This window comes from Paracoccidioides lutzii (genome assembly GCF_000150705.2).
Source record: "Paracoccidioides lutzii Pb01 unplaced genomic scaffold supercont2.14, whole genome shotgun sequence".
NCBI lineage: Eukaryota > Fungi > Ascomycota > Eurotiomycetes > Onygenales > Ajellomycetaceae > Paracoccidioides > Paracoccidioides lutzii.
This window is the reverse complement of record NW_015440960.1, coordinates 475,257-494,219: the sequence shown is the minus strand read 5'-3', so window position 1 is coordinate 494,219 and position 18,963 is coordinate 475,257. Positions and strand designations below refer to the sequence as shown.

Sequence of the window (18,963 nt, the reverse complement as noted above, 5' to 3'; positions counted from 1 at the left end):
TGCTGATTTTTGAAGAAAAAGTAGTAGAATCTAAATACTGACATCTGAGTATTAAATTCATGAAATTTTCAATGTATTCAGTTGTAAGAGGACAATTCTTTTCATCAAGCAGCTTGACTCATCATTTAATCACATCCTTCTGACTCTTATTTAATCTCTTGTTAACTGGAATCTTTGCAGTATTCAGATTCCTTCTATTGATATATGTTCAAAGATGTTAATAAGGAACCTGAAATTCTCATGACAGAGGTAGTATTTTGGAATTTGAGTTTTTTTGATGGTAAGTGACAGCTTTTTGAATACAATCTTCAATATTTTTATCCTTATTTGACATTGTGGTGAGTTATTAATTGATGAAAATGATGAAGATAATGAAGATGATGAAATTGCAAGATTTCTATTGTTTTGGTGTTTTTATCGTTTTAGTGTGGCGCACCCACACGAGGTGTGGGTTGCGCAGCGGCACGATTAGAATGCAGACCCAGCCCAGTTTTACAACCAAACTAACTGGTTTAGCAAGCTGTAGGAAACCACATATCCACGACACCCGATCGCAAAGAGTTTGACCGGCGCACAATAAGGAAAATTTGTATTTAACTTTTGCCATCATTACTAATAAACAATGAGTCGATTTCTTTATCATTCTGTGGTTCCAATGCTGTTGTATAAATATGAAGCCGAGGCAGTCGTCCTGCGGCCCAACGGGTAAACAATTCCGACGCCACACAAACAACCGCAATGACTGATGTCATGATCCCACCTCCTGTTGGTCCGCAGAGAGGACAATTACTTGGAGAAGAAACAATTGTTTATTTGTCAGGCAATAGCGTTATTCTTGTGCGTATGGGTATCTTTTCCTGAAAAGATGCCTAGACATAGAGGGGCGAAGACGAAGATCTGGTCTCTTCCTTCTCTTCCTCAATTTCCGACTTTCACGGCTCTGGGTTTAAAAGGTTCACGATTTTTCCCGTCAATTGATGTTTAGAACAATAATAACCCTCTCTCCATCACACTAAACAGTTACCGAACCAACTTCTTCCCCGCCTTAAATAACAGCCCACCGGTTGTTCCAGATAGATAAGTTACACTCATTAAATCGCATTAGTACAAGAGCCCCATACTCCAATTCCACCCCCAATTGGCCCGCCTTAAACGTACAATCATGTCGTCCGAAAACAAAGCTCTCTTCTTCTCCAAACTTCCCACCGAATATCCAGTGCCGGGTGAGCACTTGACCGTCCAAACCGTTCCGTTCGACCCCTCCGCCCCAGCTCCAGACCATGGCATCACCGTCCAATCTCTCTACACCAGCTTTGATCCATACATGCGTGGCCGCATGCGCGATCCGGCAATCAAATCCTACACCCCAAGTTACGAGCTTGGCAAGCCCATCAACAGCCGCTCCATCGCCAAAGTGCTCAAGTCCAACGACAGCAAATTCAAGCCCGGCGATCTAGTGCTTGCCTTCCTGCCTATTCAGGACTATGTCGCTGTCCCCGCAGATGGCATGGAAATGGTGAGGCCGCTCGAGAACCCGATGGGCATCGAGGATATCCGGGTCTTCCTGGGTCCTCTGGGAATGCCTGGGCTGACTGCGTATTCCTCCCTGATGGAGATTGGCAAGCCGAAGAAGGGCGAGACGATTTTCATCTCTGCCGCGTCTGGTGCGGTGGGACAGGTTGTGGGCCAATTGGCGAAACATGAGGGGTTGAAGGTTATTGGCAGTGTCGGCTCGGATGCCAAGCTGGATTATATTGTGAAGGAGCTGGGCTTTGATGGCGGGTTCAACTACAAGAAGGAGAAGCCCCACGATGCGCTCAAGCGTCTTGCACCGAACGGGATTGATATCTATTATGAGAACGTTGGTGGTGAGCACCTCGATGCTGCGCTAGAGGCGCTCAATGACTGGGGCCGCATTGTGGCGTGCGGGATGATTTCGCAATATAATCTGAAGCCGGAGGATAGGTATGGGGTCAAGAATGTGTTCATGTTCGTGTCGAAGAGACTCACCATGCGGGGGTTTATTGTTGGTGATCATGGTATGGGGGATAAGTGGGCGAAGGAGCACAAGCAGAAAGTCTCTCAGTGGATTAAGGACGGGTCGTTTAAGCCAGTCACAGCTGAGACGGTGGGAATTGATAATGCAGCAAAGGGGTTGGTGGGCATCTTCCGCGGTGAAAACTTTGGGAAAGCCGTGTTGAAGTTCCAGAAGGTTTGTTGACAATTCCATCCCATCTCGCCCTCCAATATACCCCCTTCCCGCTCAACCCAACGAGATTTTATTGCTGATCAGATGTCTGATATGTTCGTGTTAGTGAGGATAGAACACTCCAGATACTAAACTTTAAAATCGGCCAGTCGAAGGGAAACCGTTGCACAAGTTTAGAGGATCGTTTCTAGGCATGGTAGAAAGGAATGGGGTTTGCCATAACTATATGATATGATGGCTGAGGATTTGATGGTGTTCTTCTATTACGAGATGTAGTTAGCTCGGTCAGTGATCCAGTATATAGCATTGCAACAAATGTACATAGTTCAATATAAAATAGTCAGACTCCATTCAAGGCATGATGTCGTTGCGGAGTTATATAACCATTCATCGAAGTAGAGGGAGTTGAACTTGATAATTCCCAATCTGGAATAAAAGCAGCAATAGAGGTTAATTTACCCAGTCCTTTCTTTCTCCACACGTTATATCCGCCCTGACTGTCAACCTTAAATCAGACATTGATCTGAAGATATACACCCATAGATAAATCATTCGTCGTTTGACATCTCAGCTCCTTTCATCTATTCCTCAGAGCAACGCTATGCCTCTTTCGTCCTGGACGAGACCCGGGTTATCTCGGCTCCGACCCCATTACTCGGCCAATCACATGACGCCTATTCTGCTGACTGATTTTTGCTAACCGACCCGAGGGACAATCCCGAGAACAAGCCCCAATGCCTTTCAACACTTCATCAGCTAATCACACACGCAACAATTCACCACAAAGCAAGTCTGCGTGTTGAAGAGGGTAGTAGCATACCCAGGAAGCCAGGACTCCTGCAATGGCATCGATCGTGCGCCCCTCAGCCTCAGCGCTGAGACACAGCTGCCGCGCCCTCTCACATCCCGCACCCAATGCTGCCCTTTATTCGACCAGGGCCACCTTATCCTCGCTTTTGAGAATTGCTTCAACACTGAGGCCTGTCCAGGTGAAGAAGAGAGATGTTGCAGCGAACGTTGCCGGCTTCCATGCGACGAGCAGCAGGAATATCCTTCCCCCACTTCCTCGTGAGTAAATTCCTGTTTCAATTGTTCTCTTTGATTGATAATAGAGGCTAATTTGGCGGTGATGTTTGTGAGTTTCAGAAACTATCAAAGGAACGAGTACGTATTAATCCCGGGTTTATTTCAACTGCCTTGCGACACCCTTCTCCTTACCTGGATCGCTGCGGGCAACGGTCAGAATGACATCATGCGGAGAATACTATTGTGTCCCAACGACCGACTACGGACTCTCTCTAGCCCTACCAATCAGCTCTCCAACATACTAATTGTCATAATAACGATATAGTGAACGATGCTGCGCCAATTCCCCCTACCTCTCCCTCCCACGGAAGCTATCACTGGACGTTCGAAAGGTGTGTTACATTCAATTTTCGGCGAAACAATTGTTGCGTATCAAACGAAATTTCACTTAACTAATGGGAGAACCGTGGAAATAGAATTATTGCTGCGTCCCTCATCCCACTAACCATCGCTCCCTTCGCTGGTGGATCCCTCAACCCGGTCATGGACGCTGTATTTTGCGGTACCATCCTTATGCATTCACATATTGGTTTCCAGTAAGTGTTTGTGTTTTGGCAGCGGTTGGATTTAATGAAGTAGTAGTTTGATAGGAAACAATGGAAAAATAACCGAGAGATTTCTTTGTGCACTACAGGGCTTGCATCGTCGATTATTTCCCCCAAGACCGCGTGCCTAAGACCAGGAAGGCATTCGAGTGGCTGCTTCGCATTATGACCCTGACAACTGCAGTTGGCCTATACGAGTTCGAGACGAACGATGTTGGTTTGACTGAGACTATCAAGCAGAGCTGGAAGGCATGATTTTTGTATTCATTAGGTTCTTTTTCCGAAGTACCTTTATGGTCAAGGGTTTTTTTATGAGTTCTTAGCTTTCCCCCTAATGTGCTTTTACTTCCATTTCTTCACATTTTGCATATTCAAATACATTATTTCCCCTCCAACCTACACGTCTACTATTTCTAGATACCAGCCTTATCCGGTTACTGTAAAAAATTTCCTTCTCTCTTTGTCATATCAGAATCAGGGCAAGCAAAATGTCATGTCTATTCTATATGTACCTTATCCATACTACTAACTGTGGATGAAATGCGCCTAAAACCCTTTTAACCGTGAATCGTGACCCAAGCGCCTTTGCTCTACTAATTTCTAACTCAGTCTTCAATATTAAACGAGAAGCACCTATATTCACGTCCCAATACCACTCCCGCTCCCATGGCCATTCATTCCTCCCCGCCCTCCTCATCCTCCAACCCTTCCCCATCCAACCGATCCTCATCATTCCCCGCCGCCACAACCTTCTCAATTAACTTCAACGTAGCCCTCAACGGCAACCCAATAACATTATCATAACTTCCCTCAATCCTCTCCACAAGAATCGAACCAAGCCCCTGCATCCCATAACCCCCCGCCTTATCCACCCCTTCCCTCGTCCGCACATACGCCAATATCAACTCATCCGAGATACTCTTATCAAATGTAACCGCCGACTCTTCCACGGCCGTCTCAAGTGCATACCCGGGATCCCGTGCGCTCTTCAACGGCACCATGGCCGCCATAGCCGTATAGACCTTGTGTTCCCCCGCATCCCTCAGCGATTTCAACATGGCGATATGCTGTGCCTCGGAGCGTGGTTTTTCCAAAATCTGCCCCCCCGAGGGATCCATGACGATCGTGTCGGCTGCTAATATCAGTGCTGGTTCGCCCTTCTCCTCATTGTCGATCTCTTGCCGGTAGACCATCTGCGCTTTCATGATGGCGGTTTGCAGGCAGTATTCGAAGGGGGAGAGGGTTTTGGAGAGGTTTTCGGGGAATGTGGAGGGGATGATTTCGATATTGGGGAGGCCGAGGTAGGAGAGGATTTGGCGGCGCCGGGGTGAGCTGGAGGCCAGTATCACGCGTTTGGAGCGCAGGTCGATGAGGGTGGGGAGGGCGAGGGCTGGGGGTCGTGGGAGCGGGGAGGGGTTCCGTCCGCTGCCAATTGCGGGGGTGGAGTCGTTGTTGGAGGGTGATTGGCCCAGTGGATTTTTTGGGGATTTTGAGTCGGACATTTTAGATATTGGATTGGTGTTGCTTTCTACCCCTCTTCTCCGTTTAGGATTTATGAATTTGTACACGTATTTTGATCGTTGAGCGGGTGGCTTAACAAGTGCGGAGGAGTGAAGTAACTGTTAGGAGGGGTAAATGGGTATTCTTTTAATTACAGGTGGTATTCGCTTAAACGGTTCGTCCCTTTCTTTTTCCCGTATAAGGATATGGCCAATTGTTGTCTGGCTTTCTGTTGATATCTACAAGAAGCCTTTTCTCCTGGTATTTCGGGTAATTTGAAACGTCTTCAGTAACTAAACCACGAGGGGGCGCTGCGATAGTTAGGTTGTATGACTAAGCCAGGGTGTCGTAACTAATTTGAAAGCCGGCATTAGGCCACTGCAAGGGATGGTTTAACGATGGACGAGAAGTTTTTATAGATGCGTTTTGAATGCCGATCTCTCATAAGTCATGCTGATCCTATAACTATGCCCATTTGCGGCCGTAGTCCGTGGATTTGGTCCATAGCTATAGATGCATATTGTTTAGTGAAGTGACACAATGCTGAAATGTCCATGTAAAGATACTCTGTCCATAATTCAGTTCAAAACCTGATGCAAACATGCTAGTTGTATATTCAATGAATGTTTCAAGATAATTACAACAATATCAAAATCAGGGGAATGTCCTCCGCAATAGTAGGTATGTACAGTACAATTAAAAAGAAAAGCGAAGGATGGCATAACACGCTGGACGAATCCACGCAGTACAAGCACACGACACTGGCTCCAGTCGAAAATAGTGAAGCCAATAACGATGCGACAGTGAGAGATAACAAAAGGACGAGCATATGATAAACAGAAGCTCCATGGAACTCAAAATGAGCTCCGCCTGTAACCAACGCCCCCAGGTGAATTAATTTAACCCATAAACCTCCTGTGTCGTGAATAAATCCAACACCCCCCTTCAAAACCGCAGACAATATATATCGGGTCCGTTATCCCCCCTTGGGCCTTGCTTAGACCAAATTTAAAGATCGCGTTCAATCCTCCAGCAAGGTTGCTAACTTACATACCCTGTCTCGAAAAAAGGCTGATGAGAATAGAAACTTGGAGGGCTCCGATCCCCTGATGGCGCACATGCCAAAGGAAGAAAAATAACAAACACATGATGCGCCGGCCTCGCCTTCTTGTGGGTTGCATGTTGCATAAGTCGCAGAGAAACGTAATTCTCGGGGTGCGGCACCATGTCTTCATGCGCTTCTTCATCCTGAGTGATCCCGAGGTCATTATCGTCATCCATGTTTCTCGTGCGAAGCAGTCGAAAGGTAACTGATTAAACGACCAGAGCATAGTCCCCAAACTCTCCAGAACCCAATGCCAACACAGTTCACCCAATTATCTATATCTATCTGTACAAAAAAGGAAGAACAACCGTTGTAGCAATTATTATTTACTTGTGTATGTGTGGGGATGGGGGGGGGGTAACCTAAACTGCAGTCATCATTCGATTTCATTTCTATCGTCGTAAACTATCATCAATATTGCCACCCCTCTTCTCAATTTCCTCCACAAGCTCCCTCCGCTCCTGCAACTTCATCCGCACGAAGTCCACAGTTTTGCGCAGGACGACTCCCTCGCTGCGTCCCTGGCCCTCGAGCCCTGGGACGAGTTCGGTAAGCCTGTCGAAGCCCTCGCGGATGGCAGCGCGGCGCTTCTGTTCCGAAGCGATGTGGTTGTTCTTCTTTTCCTGTTCTGTAAGGCGGGGTTTTTCTTTCTCTGTCGTAGACGTTGATGTTAGGAGTGGAGGAGGTGGTTGTGGAGATGCGGAAGAAGTCATAGATATAGAGGTGAGGTGGCCTTGTTTGTTCCCATTCCCGGAGGCGGGTGCCTGGACGGTAGAGGAAGAACGAGCTGAAGGGGACAGTGAGGGGTGAGAGGGAGACATTGACGCGGAGGAGGAGGACGATGACGCCTGGGAGGGTGATGCTGAGGGCATAATCTGGGTCTGATCCCGGGAGTCGAGGAGAGTAGAATACGTCGAGGGAAATATATTTGTAGCTAAATATGGATATAACGTGGCGCCCAGCAGATGAAAAAAATGGATCCGCGAGACAAGCCAGCCAGCCTGATAAATGCGCCGGGAGATATCTTAGAATTGGTCTCTAAGATAGATCCCCATCGGAGGAGTAGGTGACTGTTGGAGCATACATGTATCCCTGAGAACGGGTTGTAGGCAGAGGTCGGTAGTTATGTAGAAGATTAATTGATTAATCAATTATCAGGGAGATCGAGCTTCATTCGTCCGGCATTTGCTGGTTCTCGGGGCCTCGTCATTAGTAATGTATTAGTATGGGTTGTTTTGTCCCAAAATCCGCTGCGAGATGACGGTTTATCAAACGGTGACGGGGGATTAAAAAGCGGGGCTATAATGGCCCAAGGCTGACTGGGATACAGTAAACCCAGTAACTAACTCGTAAGATGAGCAGAAAACGACGCTTTGCTTTGTAAATAAGTTTCTTCGTTTTCTTCCTTTCTGGCCGGGCTGCCAGCCAGAGACCGAAGCCTGGTTATGATTCGAAGCCAATGTTGACGTCGATTATTCCAATCAAGAGCCCAGCAAAAGTGGAACGGGATTTGATTAGTTAGTTAACGTTAACTAAATTTTGGGCCTAGTATCTCACTGAATTTCTCTCCCTTTTTTTTTTTTTAAGTTATCTCTGGATATTTTAGCTGCTCGAATGTATGTGTATATATATAACTAACTGCCCGATGCCATTTTTCACTGAGTTATTTATCATTACATTCATTCTCCGGGTATATTAATTATTAGCGATTAGTTACTATACACTCTACCCCCTCCATCAATCCGGGTGCTTCCGTAGGAATAACTGTCTATTCAACCTCCTCCAGATAACCACATCCTCCGTACATCCACAATATCCAACATGGATCGGGACAGAACGCTTCAGGGATCCTGTTCCTGTGGTCGCAATCAGTATGTCATCAACATCCCACAGAACTCCGCAGCCCAGGCCGAGGTATACTTCGACACAAGCAGAGACCACCGTATGCCATTCCATTCCCTCCCCTTCAATATAGACAGATACATCTCAGAATCCAACTCTTTCATCTGCATGTGTAACCTAACAGAAGCATTATTATAGGGAGAAACCAAGCGGCCCCGCTGACGGCATGGCTCCGCGTGCCCCTTGACTGGTACCACTCATATACAACCTCCTACTTCCCAGATGAAACACACAGCGCCATCCGCCGTACCTTCATTCCGCCAAATGCACCACATTCCCAGCGCAATTTCTGCGGCTTCTGCGGCACGTCTATGTCATACTGGAGCGAGGATCCGCCTGAAGAAGCTGAGTTCATGTCCGTGACTATTGGCAGTTTGTTCAGCACGGATCAGGCGGCGTTGGAGGATCTGGATCTGTTGCCTGTCGACGCCGATGTTGATGTTGATACTGGTATTACTGCTGGTGCTGGTTCTGCTGCTGCTGCTCGGCCGGTTCCCTCTTCATCTTCCCCACCTACAGCAACCCAACTCACCACAAGAAGCAAAGAACCCCAGATGTCGGTCAAGCACCGGTTTGGCATCGTCAGTGGCATTCCATGGTTCGAAGAGATGATAGAGGGGAGCCGGCTGGGGAGAGTTGAAAAGACAAGACGCGGGGTCGGTTTCGGCACAGACAGATCTACGAGGGTGGAATGGGAAGTGAGCGAGTGGCATGACGATGGTTCAGGTCCTACCATGGAAGATTTGAGTGCTGGCTCCGGCTCCGGCTTTGGAGCTGACATATATTCGGCCCCCCGGCCCCCCAAGAGGAAAACTCCCGAGGTAGGTGGTCATGATGAGGGGATCTGAACCAATTGGATTCAAATGCGTGATTTTCTTCTAGATGTTTTTGACATTTTTTCGCATCTGATCTCCCTCTTGCTCTCGGCAATTACATGTGGGCTAGAATCCCGTCTATCCTGGATTGTTATTGCTGCCACTGCTATCATGAGTTGTGCTCTTTTACTGCCTGCCATTCGTTTTACTCGCTCTACACTTGACGGGTATTTCCAAATTCCCCCGCAGTTAGAAGGCGTTTCTCCCTCTTTTGAGGCGATTTCACATTCTCCATACACATCAAGTAAGGCGGAAAGGCTCACATATGTATCTATATGCAGAGGCCTGTATTTATCTTCGATTCATGAGCATTGTCCTTTCTGCATCTTCTTTAACTGGCGTTCCGAAAAAAAAAAATCGATTTATATTGCCATTTGAGGTTTAATATAAAATATTTCTCTCAATTCTTCAGCATCGGCTATATCTCCACGATACGAGTTGATATCGCTTTCTATGTACCTCTTTAATACGATATAGCAAAACAGCGATCTGGATTTGATTTTATGCCAGGTTCAGACACAGGATATATATACTAGGTGGTCTGCTTGCCCCTTCCAGGTCACTATGGCACAGATATCCCTATACCAAGTCCCACCAGCAATGTGGCTTCTCTGACCTTACGGGACCTTCTCTCTCTGCTACGACAGATCTTTGAGCATAGCACACACTTGGTCAAGCATCCTGAAGACATTCAACCTAGTCTGAAATGCCTCTGAAGTTCCCCCTTGTGCCAGTGTGTCTGCTATAACTGCATTTTGCTGAATATCATGTGCTTTTCGTGCAACGCTGTGCTCTAGTGCTTATATATTCTTCTCCTCTCTGTCTTTTTCTTTCATTCTTAACATCCATTTGCTTTCTTTATCACCACTTTAAAACACAAACATCGTCTCTGTACACTCTCTTACCTCTTGTTGGATCCCTGTTCTTCTTGAAGCTAAGACTACTCTTTGCTCTCATTCCTGATAGACTTTCGTCTCCTTTGCATGCAAGACCCGTGTCTCGCTTTGTTTCCTTTCTTCACTCCTATTTGAAAACACTCTCAACAATAGTACCCTCTTTGCAAAACGGTATTTGGAAATCTGATTGATGTTTATTTCTGGCCAGAAACGTACCCAGCGTGCCTTAAAATTCGTCCAACACGTGTACAACGTCTATAGAGAGCGCAATGGCTCTGTTACCTCGCAACGCAACCAGGACAACAAGGGGGAGGAGGACAACCGACAGGAAGATAACAACCTCTCGTTTTCTTTTCCCTCGCATCTCCCTCGAAAACATTGGACTACGAAGGCCTCCATCCCCAGTCTGTATCGTGCGCCCTCATCTACGCGCAATTCCTCCAACCAATTTGGCTCTAATTGAAAGGACTAGGGGCATGAGGTTTGCTACCGCGGTGCCAGACTCGTACATCAGACTCACCAGACAACCACCCCGCAGGCGCAGGAAAAAAGCGCGTTCGAAGAAATCTCCTCTCAAGGATCAACCATTTTCTAAACGCTGGGCTTCTGCTGCGGTAAATGCCTTTCGTCCCTTGAGTAAGCGTGAGAACGACCTTGTTCCAGCTAAAAAGGTGCGTTACCTTAACTTTTTGAAACTTGCAAATTATACCTTTTTCCCGCCCCTTTCTTGCAGAGACAACACAAAAAAACGCGTGTACCAAAAACATGCTGACAATTTTGGACAAACGCAATAAATACAATAGTTACGTCGCACTGCGAACGACACTAAGATGGGCGGAAAACGAAATCGCACACGCCAGACATCGCCATTTCCAATGCCACCGGTATGTACTCTACTATGAATCGCAATGATTCTATGCCTCCATTATTCCTTGCATTTTCAATATTTAACGACTTTCACAGGTGAGAATGTCGAGTTTACGCACAGCCAAGTCGCTTCCTATCTCCGCTGCCCACAGAAAAATGTCCGCTGAGAAACCTCTTCCCTGCCCGCCAACGGCAGATGTACCAAATCTCCCGGCTAGTCCTGGGGCCTCTAAAAGTAGCTATGAGAATATCACTGATGCACAGAGTCGCCCTCGTCGTGAATCCCAGTCGGGGAAAGCTGAAGTATCCGAGAAGTGGCCCGTTTTATCACCATCCAAAGTGCAACACTCATGGGAACCTAGTGATATCATTGAGGAGCGCAAAGGGCCCCAAGTTGCGTCAATGCTAACCGATCATGAAGCTTCTCCTATCTCGGTCATTGAAGCTATTCAACATAAGAAACAAGCCACTCCTCTCAAAACTACTACACGGCAAACTCGTCTCCGAACTCCGTCTAATTGGGCTGCTCATTCTCACCCTGAGAATACTTTTCAGGAAGGGGATCAAGGTGCTTCAGTGGAGAGGGCATTTCAAACCAATTCGCCAGTTATGAACACGATGTCACCTCCAAGCAACCAGATTTCAGTGTCACATCCACTGGAGCTTAATCCTGAGTTGACGGTTGCAACACCACCTACCGGGATGGGAGACAGCGTCACTCCTAAACCAAATCCGTTCCGCAACCGCCATAGACCAACTTCATCCCCTCAAGAGGTTTCGCCACCTGTACGACACGATAGCCTTAGGGAATTTTCGTTTGACTTTGGGTCCAATTACCAAAACGCAAAGTCTGAGCAGATTTACGGTGGTCAGAATGACGTGATTGCTGATATCCCAGGCCGTGAGGAGACTGCAAAGAGTTGTGTCACTCCCCGTAATGGATGCGGCACCTCCAGGATTCCTCGCATATCTCCACAGGTGCCAACTCCTCCTGCCACTGGAGAAGTCGCTGGGGGCCCTTCGAGCGGATTGAAGAAGCAAAAATCACCCAATCGTCGTAGCTCAATTCCTGTTCCCAGCAGAATGTTGCATGGGAAGGATAAATCGGATGGCAGTGCGCTGTTTACCATGACAAACCCTCTGAGAACCAGTGAGAATCTTGCTTCAGTTGATGCCGAAACAATATATGAAAACAAAGATCTCGGGGACGCGCGTGGTGTTGTACACCAGAACATTACTAGGGTCGATGATCCCAACGCCACCGGTAATATCGAGACATACGTTCAGAATGAGAGAGGTGAACATCCGGGATCTCCAAAATCTCAGCCTGATGAGTACAGAGTGAGGAATTTGTCTGTTCCGGGTCGTCGTGGGCTCCGGCTCCGCATTTTGCCAGAGGCTGACAGCGTCATCATGGGTATTACTGCTAATGCGCAAGCAGGGCCATCTGAGCACTTGGATGGGAAACGTGCTAAGCGTCTGTCTGGTGCAAAGAGACTGTCAGGAGACAGCATCTTCGGTAGCTTTGCTCCAAGATACCTTCTGCATTCGCAATCTAGTAATTCGTTGCATCTCTCCTCCTCGCCTTCTACACTTGCGGAGGAAAAAGCGGCCAAAGAACGAAAACTCAAAAAGGCTAGAAGCACAGATGCTGCCTACGCAAATTTGAAAAGAAGTCGTATTAGATCGGTGACTGCGCCGTTACTCCCTCACAGTCTTCCAGAACAAGTTAGAAAATTTAGCACGAATCCTTTCTACAATAATGGAATCGGAGGAACCGTGCAATCTCCTGGGATGTTCAATGATAGATATCCATATTTGAATAACGGTGACTTGGACCCTCCTCGTTACTCAGAAGCGGATGCAGGGATGAGTCAAGGATACAAGCCTTCATCTCCACTTGCTGAAAGCACAACCCTCATCGATGATAATAACGTCATTTATTCCCAGCCCAGATCCCACAAAAAGCACACGGTTCCAACCCCTCTGAACTCGCATAGCTCCGTGGACCAGTTGCTTAATAATAATAGCAACGCATCTTCCAGCGAGAACGTGGCAAGCCCAAGTCTCCGTCATCATAGTTCGTCGTTACGCTTACCTCACCATTCTACATCCCGCCAGCACTTGGTTGACCACGGAAGCCACGGCAAATCGAAACTGAAAAATATTGCACCTGATATTGTGCACCCGTCATCATCCACCGAGTCGGCACCAAAGGGTGAGACCGAGGTTCCCCGTAGGAAGCATAGGGAATCACCACCATCAAAACATCGTTCCACTTCGACAATCCAGGAGCCTTCCAAGGCCAAATCATCATCCACGAAAGGCGGTGTCTTGTCCAACTTCCGTGGCCTCTTCATGAAACAGAAGGTCGAACCCATGAATACAACTATAAGCGCAACGGCATGTACAACCGCATCCGGCTCAACGCTGACAGCTAAACGCAAAGATCTCGAACGAGTCAAGGCATCAAATAGCGGGATATTTAGTACCGGAAGTCCCATGGAACGTTCCTCTAGTCGTCGTATACGGGGACGTTCCCGCCCCAGCAAAGACGACAACATGAAGCCGAACACAACAACTTCTCTGGATGTCAGTGGGGATCATTCCCGTCAATCATCCGACGGCCTTACAGTCGCATCTCAGATGGCTCGTTCTCCAGCTCTTTCTGGGCTTAGAAATGTCAGCCATCAGTGTGTGCAGATCTTGGATTTAGCTCGCGATGAGGCAAATCATTCTAAAAAGGAGACACTTATCAAGGTATGTAGGCTTATGGGATTTACCATGTGTTTTTGCATCTTATGTTTTCCAAAACTTACAATTTTTGACGTTATCACGTTCACCCTTCTTTTCCCTGGTAAAATTCCAACACTGCCGCGCCATCTTTTTGCATTGTTGCATAATTCCAGAATATGCTAACAACGTGCCCACAAAAATAATAATAGCTCGGCACAATGCTCGTTGAAGCCGTCAACTACTCCAATGATGCTGAGCGTGCCATGTTAGCCGCTGTCCAGGCTGCCAAGGAGGCCGAAATCGCCTGTGCCCGGGCCAAGGAAAACGCCATGAGAATGGGTCAGGTTGTTCAGAGAATGGACAGAGCATGGTAAGGTGAGCTCCAGTCTTGCCTTGATAGCTTTTCTCGTGCATTATATGGATGAAGTCTCCGGGATAGACAGAGTGAACAACGAATCCCGAGGCCAATTGTTTCGCTGTACACTGCCCTGGTATATTTGAGGACTTTGCGACCGCTTTTGCCCTGGTTCCATGGCCCGAATTGAAGAGAAATCCGGCATAACCAAATTTCTCACAGATTTATCTTTTTCTCGATTTATTTCTCCAATGCTTTTTGCTATCTGATGTGCCCTCCCAGATCTTTATTAATTGCCCTTACTACGGATTTCCATGTCCTGCTTTATATTTGTGATTCCATTTTCTGTTGATTTTATCTTCGGGGAAGGGAAGATATTTCTTCTGCTTCCAGATAAAATCTCCTGTTTTATTTTTCGTGATATTTATTTCTAATGGACCAACTGTGAACCATTGGCTTTATTTTATTCCGAGAAGCGGATTTGCCAAGCGTTTTCCAGTCCTTTTTCTTTTCTTTTCCTGTTAAAGTCTATTGAGTTTTGTGTCTCATGGAAACCAAAGAACACCGGAACATGCCTCTGGAGATGACGTCCTTTGCCAATCGTCCACTTCCAGATGTTAAATTTATAATTGCTAAACTCCCGGATTAACTGGATTAGATGTTTTCTCCCTGGGTGGTTTCATTTTCCTTGCGTGCCATCTTTGCTTTAATATGTCTGTGGTGGACATTTGCTGCGATTACTGTTAAGGATTGTCTCTTCCCTGCCCGGTAAATAGCGAGATTCAACTTTAAATCGTTGTAGGTAGAATGAAAAATCGTGATTTTTTTTTTCTTTTTCTTTTTTTTTTTTTTTTTTTAAAAAAAAAAAGGATTGGAGAGCTGGGATAGAGGTGTGATAAAAATAAAGGTATAGAAGGAAGGGGTAAAGCCATAAGACTAATGTTAATCCTCACCAGCCATCTTTCTGGGAGAATAGATATGGATACTAGTTGACATGATCTGTTCTTGTTTCTTTAATCTCCTTGCTAGTTCAGACCTAGTGTGATTTTGATTATGAAAGATGATATCATCTAGGTGTTAGCCTATTACATCATTTCCTTCCTTTCAGAGGTTCATTCAGTGGGTCATTCAGTAGGTTCATTGTTAGTGATTTGTATGAATCAAGTGCAGCTGTGTCTTTGAGAGCAGCCTGTTCTGGCAGACCTCTTGTACTCGTGGTGCAAATGGCAATCTAATGATTTTGAACTTGTATAGATATGAGCAATAAAAAGCTCCTGTTTATCTCCATTCTTCACCGAGATGAAAAAGTATCTTTTCAGGAGGGATTTCGTGGTACGTTCTGTGCATACCACTGGGGAGTTTGTTAGCACCTAAAAAGTCCAGTGGCCGGGACAACACGGCATATGACATTTCGGACGGCCTTCGGTTGGATAGCGAAACCGGACAAAACCTGAACACAGAAAGGGATTAATGCTTCAGGCAGAAAAATAATGTGGATCTGTTGGGCAGCGGGCGGTTTATCAGACTTGTCATGATCGGAAAATGTTCCTCCACAAACAACAGACAATGACCTCGAAAATCTCTTCAGTTGTATTGCTCTGTCGAATAATGAATCAGGAGAAAGGTATCGCCATTGGATTTGGAGAGCCGTATCAGCTCTGCAAAATGAGTCCGTGATAACGAAATTTGATACTGAAAAGTTCAAGGATTGGCTATTGGATTATCCAATCGGAGCCTGGCCAAGCCTGATCCACGTAATATTTGTGAATAGCGAAATATTTCCTGGTTTATCATATAATCTCCAAAGAATTCGTTCTGCCATGAGCTCGTCTGCATATAAAGGAAGCTTAAGTTTGATTCTCTCATACCACTCCGGCACATGAAGGAAGTGTGGTATCCCTTTGTTATCGTCCAGTAATTGCTGTGGTGACAGGTTGCAACTCCCCAAAATTCATTGCTGTGTTTTCCAGTTGAACACCAACTCGTAAAAAGGGATGAAAACTGGCATGCGACTGAAATGGCCCGACTAGATGACTACCAATGCGGTAATCAAGAATAGCTCTGCCTTGAGCGGATGCAACTACCGCATCTTTAGGAGAGTGAAACTCTCGAAGCTGAGTTAAGATAGCCGCCATATCATTGACGATGGCGTCCTGTTCCTCGGGCTTCAACAGGCCGAGCATCCACAGAGCATCGACGTTTGTGCCTTTCATGTAATCCATCATATAGATGCTGATCCATTGCAGATGAATCGAACTCGAGGAACTGGACTAGGAGTGTGCTCTTCAACGTAGAGGAGCGCTTCAAGTTCTGGAGGGTCACAGGCCCCTTGATAACATGACTCCGTCCGACCTTAACAAGGGTTAGACCTAAAGATCCAAGGATTGACCGGATTCGATTCTAAATTGAGTGTGAAGAACGATGGTTTCCAAATCTAAATCCTCATTAAAGACGAAGGTTGGCGTCAGCTTTTGTCTGCTCAGATGATAGGGCTTGGGTTGAGCAAACCCTGGCATAAAGTCACTATTATCTGCCGCCGTCACCATTGCTCAATAGATGAGAGATAGACTTTGGAAATCGAGGGGAAAAAAAGATTTGCGGGGAGCAGAATGATATCGTGTGGCTCACTCATCGACCTCAAATTTGCCCCTGAATTCAACTACAGACCTATAGCGTTTCGGCTTGGCGTACAGTAACGTAGTCTTGACCGTAGTCCCATCATGAATTGTTTGACCCGTGTTGCTATTGGTGTATAAATGCGTGCGCTGGCCCAAAACGCCACCCTTTTCGAATACAAGGAGTTTTTCTCATACGATAGTAGTTATCTAGTTAGTTAACTATCTAGTGTTAATTAGTGCCGGAAAACATGACGTCTGCCATGGAGATGTCGCCTGTAAACGCTTGGGAGAATCGATCAATAATCGCCCCAAAAGGTCAAAAATCATCAGAGCTGCTGCAAAGTGACCAGGTCACCGAAACTTTCTCAGTTTCTAGAAGAAATTAATAGCAGTTGGGGGTTATATGTTCGGTTTCATTGGTCATACCTTGAAGAGCACGCTCAAAGTTCAAGTGATCATCGAGCACAAAGTAAAGCATGGAGAATGTTGACTGGTTATAAGCCTCAAAATGTGCGCATATTGTGCGTCCAGAGATGGGCTTATATTTCAACTTCCAATAAATATAGGGGAAATATCGGTTCATGAGGATACATATAGTTGCCGTGGAAGCTGGTTGTAGGAGAGAAAATGTATCCAATCGGATAGTTGCGCGTGATTTAGCCGATTTAGACAGCTAGGATTAGAAACAAATCTCTATTTCTGAAGTTTACTGCAAATGTAAATATGAAGCGAATGGCTTAGAAAGGATCGCCTGCTTTCTCCAAGGGGTTATCGACCTTGTCTAGACATGCCACCTGCCGGTTTTATATCAACCAGATAGTTAAAATAAATCCACAAGTGAGTGAAACAAACGAGCAAGTGAAATAGTTCCTCGCCACGCAACACAACATCAACCTGATCTATAAAAATGTCAACCACAAAAGATAGCAGTGCTTCATATAAAGAAGGAATGGTTTATCTAGCTATTGAAGCACTTAATAAACATCAGATTTCAGATGTATGAGCAGCAGAAAAGTTATACAATGACTTCACATAACTCTGTTTTTTTGATATAAATGATAATACAGCACCTATAGAGAGAGAACTTTACCAAAGAACTGAAAACTCAGTCTCACAAAGAATGAATCTTGCATTCAGTGAATTCTCCTCATCAATGAGTGTGACATTCATCTCAAATTATAACGATACAAAGTATGATCAATTTACATCCTTTTGAATAAGAAATTAAATCTAATAAATACAAAACTTTATCAATTATCATATGAAGCTAATATTAAAATTTCTCTAAAAGAATGATTATCAGTAAGTTTTATATAAAACTTTTTAAATAGTGTATAAATAAGCTAATCTCGTATGAAATTATATGAAGAAGTATAAAATACTCTTAATTAATATATATCTCTTTAATATAACTATTTTGCGTCGAGCGCTCCCTGTCGATGGGTCCTTATGTGCCCCGCAAGGCGCCCCCTATGTAACCATCGATAATCCCAATTGCTGATGTGTTACGGGGTGGTAAGGAGCCTTGCATCTTTAACTACCTTCCGTATAAATGCTATGCCTGAAATATAGAACATAGTGCCATTCTAAAGACACCATATTCCTATCTGAGAGTAGGACACATCATATCCTATTGGGCCCAGCATGTAGATAGTTAAAATAACTTAAGTGTTCAGCATGACGACTGTTGTCCTACTCCCGCCCTTCCAGCAGCCTAGAGCAAAAAAACGTATTTTCTTCATTGTCCCAATTCTAGAGCCAACAGTCCAAATCAGCACATTGTCCCGTACAGCCACAGAATGCATTTCTATCAGCTGGTTGGAGACGGAGAGTACCAAAGATCAAACGCCCTTTGTGTTCCAGGAAAAAAACATCGGAATTTACCCAACAGGGTTGAGCTTGAAAACGGACCTACGCTTAATCAATTTACTTAAAAATTTCCTGCATTCATTGAAATGTCTCTTATATTTGATGGAAGAGGAACATCTTCCAATCGCACTACACCCCAAAAGTCTCCCGAAAAGCTCTCTCCGTAAAACATCACATAACCAAGAAAGAAAGAAAAACAAACCCAACATATGATAACAATTCAGTACGGAGTATCAGCACTAAATATGATCCTGCTCAGCAAAGCAGGCACTCCGAGACGAAATGCACCTTGATAAATCTTGAAGTTGCAAGTACGAAGAACGAAATTCTTCCTGTCTGTATTGGGTGAAATCCACTTGGTCAGAATCTTTACACATAAGAATCCATTAGATATTCACTT

General features: G+C 45.5%; 8 protein-coding genes across 8 annotated transcripts; 4 read left to right on the top strand and 4 right to left on the bottom strand.

Moving 5' to 3' along the window:
• Positions 1-1,162: 1,162 nt before the first annotated feature.
• Positions 1,163-2,221, top strand: PAAG_05416 (NADP-dependent leukotriene B4 12-hydroxydehydrogenase; the record flags this gene model as incomplete). Its single annotated transcript, XM_002792641.2, has 1 exon — positions 1,163-2,221. The coding sequence occupies one exon, from the start codon at positions 1,163-1,165 to the stop codon at positions 2,219-2,221; it is 1,059 nt and encodes a 352-aa protein (XP_002792687.1).
• An 830-nt stretch (positions 2,222-3,051) lies between these two features.
• PAAG_05415 (hypothetical protein) lies at positions 3,052-4,095 on the top strand (the record flags this gene model as incomplete). Its single annotated transcript, XM_002792640.2, has 5 exons — positions 3,052-3,277; positions 3,356-3,373; positions 3,561-3,627; positions 3,712-3,831; positions 3,930-4,095. The coding sequence occupies 5 exons, from the start codon at positions 3,052-3,054 to the stop codon at positions 4,093-4,095; spliced, it is 597 nt and encodes a 198-aa protein (XP_002792686.1).
• A 419-nt stretch (positions 4,096-4,514) lies between these two features.
• On the bottom strand, positions 4,515-5,342 carry PAAG_05414 (septum formation protein Maf; the record flags this gene model as incomplete). The annotated part of the gene is made up of 1 exon (XM_002792639.2): positions 4,515-5,342. One exon carries the CDS (start codon positions 5,340-5,342, stop codon positions 4,515-4,517), a length of 828 nt encoding a protein of 275 aa, XP_002792685.2.
• A 1,495-nt stretch (positions 5,343-6,837) lies between these two features.
• On the bottom strand, positions 6,838-7,317 carry PAAG_05413 (hypothetical protein; the record flags this gene model as incomplete). The annotated part of the gene is made up of 1 exon (XM_002792638.1): positions 6,838-7,317. One exon carries the CDS (start codon positions 7,315-7,317, stop codon positions 6,838-6,840), a length of 480 nt encoding a protein of 159 aa, XP_002792684.1.
• A 949-nt stretch (positions 7,318-8,266) lies between these two features.
• On the top strand, positions 8,267-9,195 carry PAAG_05412 (hypothetical protein; the record flags this gene model as incomplete). The annotated part of the gene is made up of 2 exons (XM_002792637.2): positions 8,267-8,387; positions 8,486-9,195. The coding sequence occupies 2 exons, from the start codon at positions 8,267-8,269 to the stop codon at positions 9,193-9,195; spliced, it is 831 nt and encodes a 276-aa protein (XP_002792683.1).
• Positions 9,196-10,387: 1,192 nt separating this feature from the next.
• PAAG_05411 (hypothetical protein) lies at positions 10,388-14,095 on the top strand (the record flags this gene model as incomplete). Its single annotated transcript, XM_015845571.1, has 5 exons — positions 10,388-10,789; positions 10,922-11,002; positions 11,082-12,663; positions 12,709-13,745; positions 13,931-14,095. 5 exons carry the CDS (start codon positions 10,388-10,390, stop codon positions 14,093-14,095), a joined length of 3,267 nt encoding a protein of 1,088 aa, XP_015699797.1.
• A 1,885-nt stretch (positions 14,096-15,980) lies between these two features.
• PAAG_12036 (hypothetical protein) lies at positions 15,981-16,622 on the bottom strand (the record flags this gene model as incomplete). Its single annotated transcript, XM_002792635.2, has 3 exons — positions 15,981-16,346; positions 16,399-16,428; positions 16,497-16,622. 3 exons carry the CDS (start codon positions 16,620-16,622, stop codon positions 15,981-15,983), a joined length of 522 nt encoding a protein of 173 aa, XP_002792681.2.
• Positions 16,623-16,700: 78 nt separating this feature from the next.
• PAAG_12035 (hypothetical protein) lies at positions 16,701-17,277 on the bottom strand (the record flags this gene model as incomplete). The annotated part of the gene is made up of 2 exons (XM_015847579.1): positions 16,701-16,882; positions 17,121-17,277. The coding sequence occupies 2 exons, from the start codon at positions 17,275-17,277 to the stop codon at positions 16,701-16,703; spliced, it is 339 nt and encodes a 112-aa protein (XP_015702804.1).
• Positions 17,278-18,963: the final 1,686 nt, after the last annotated feature.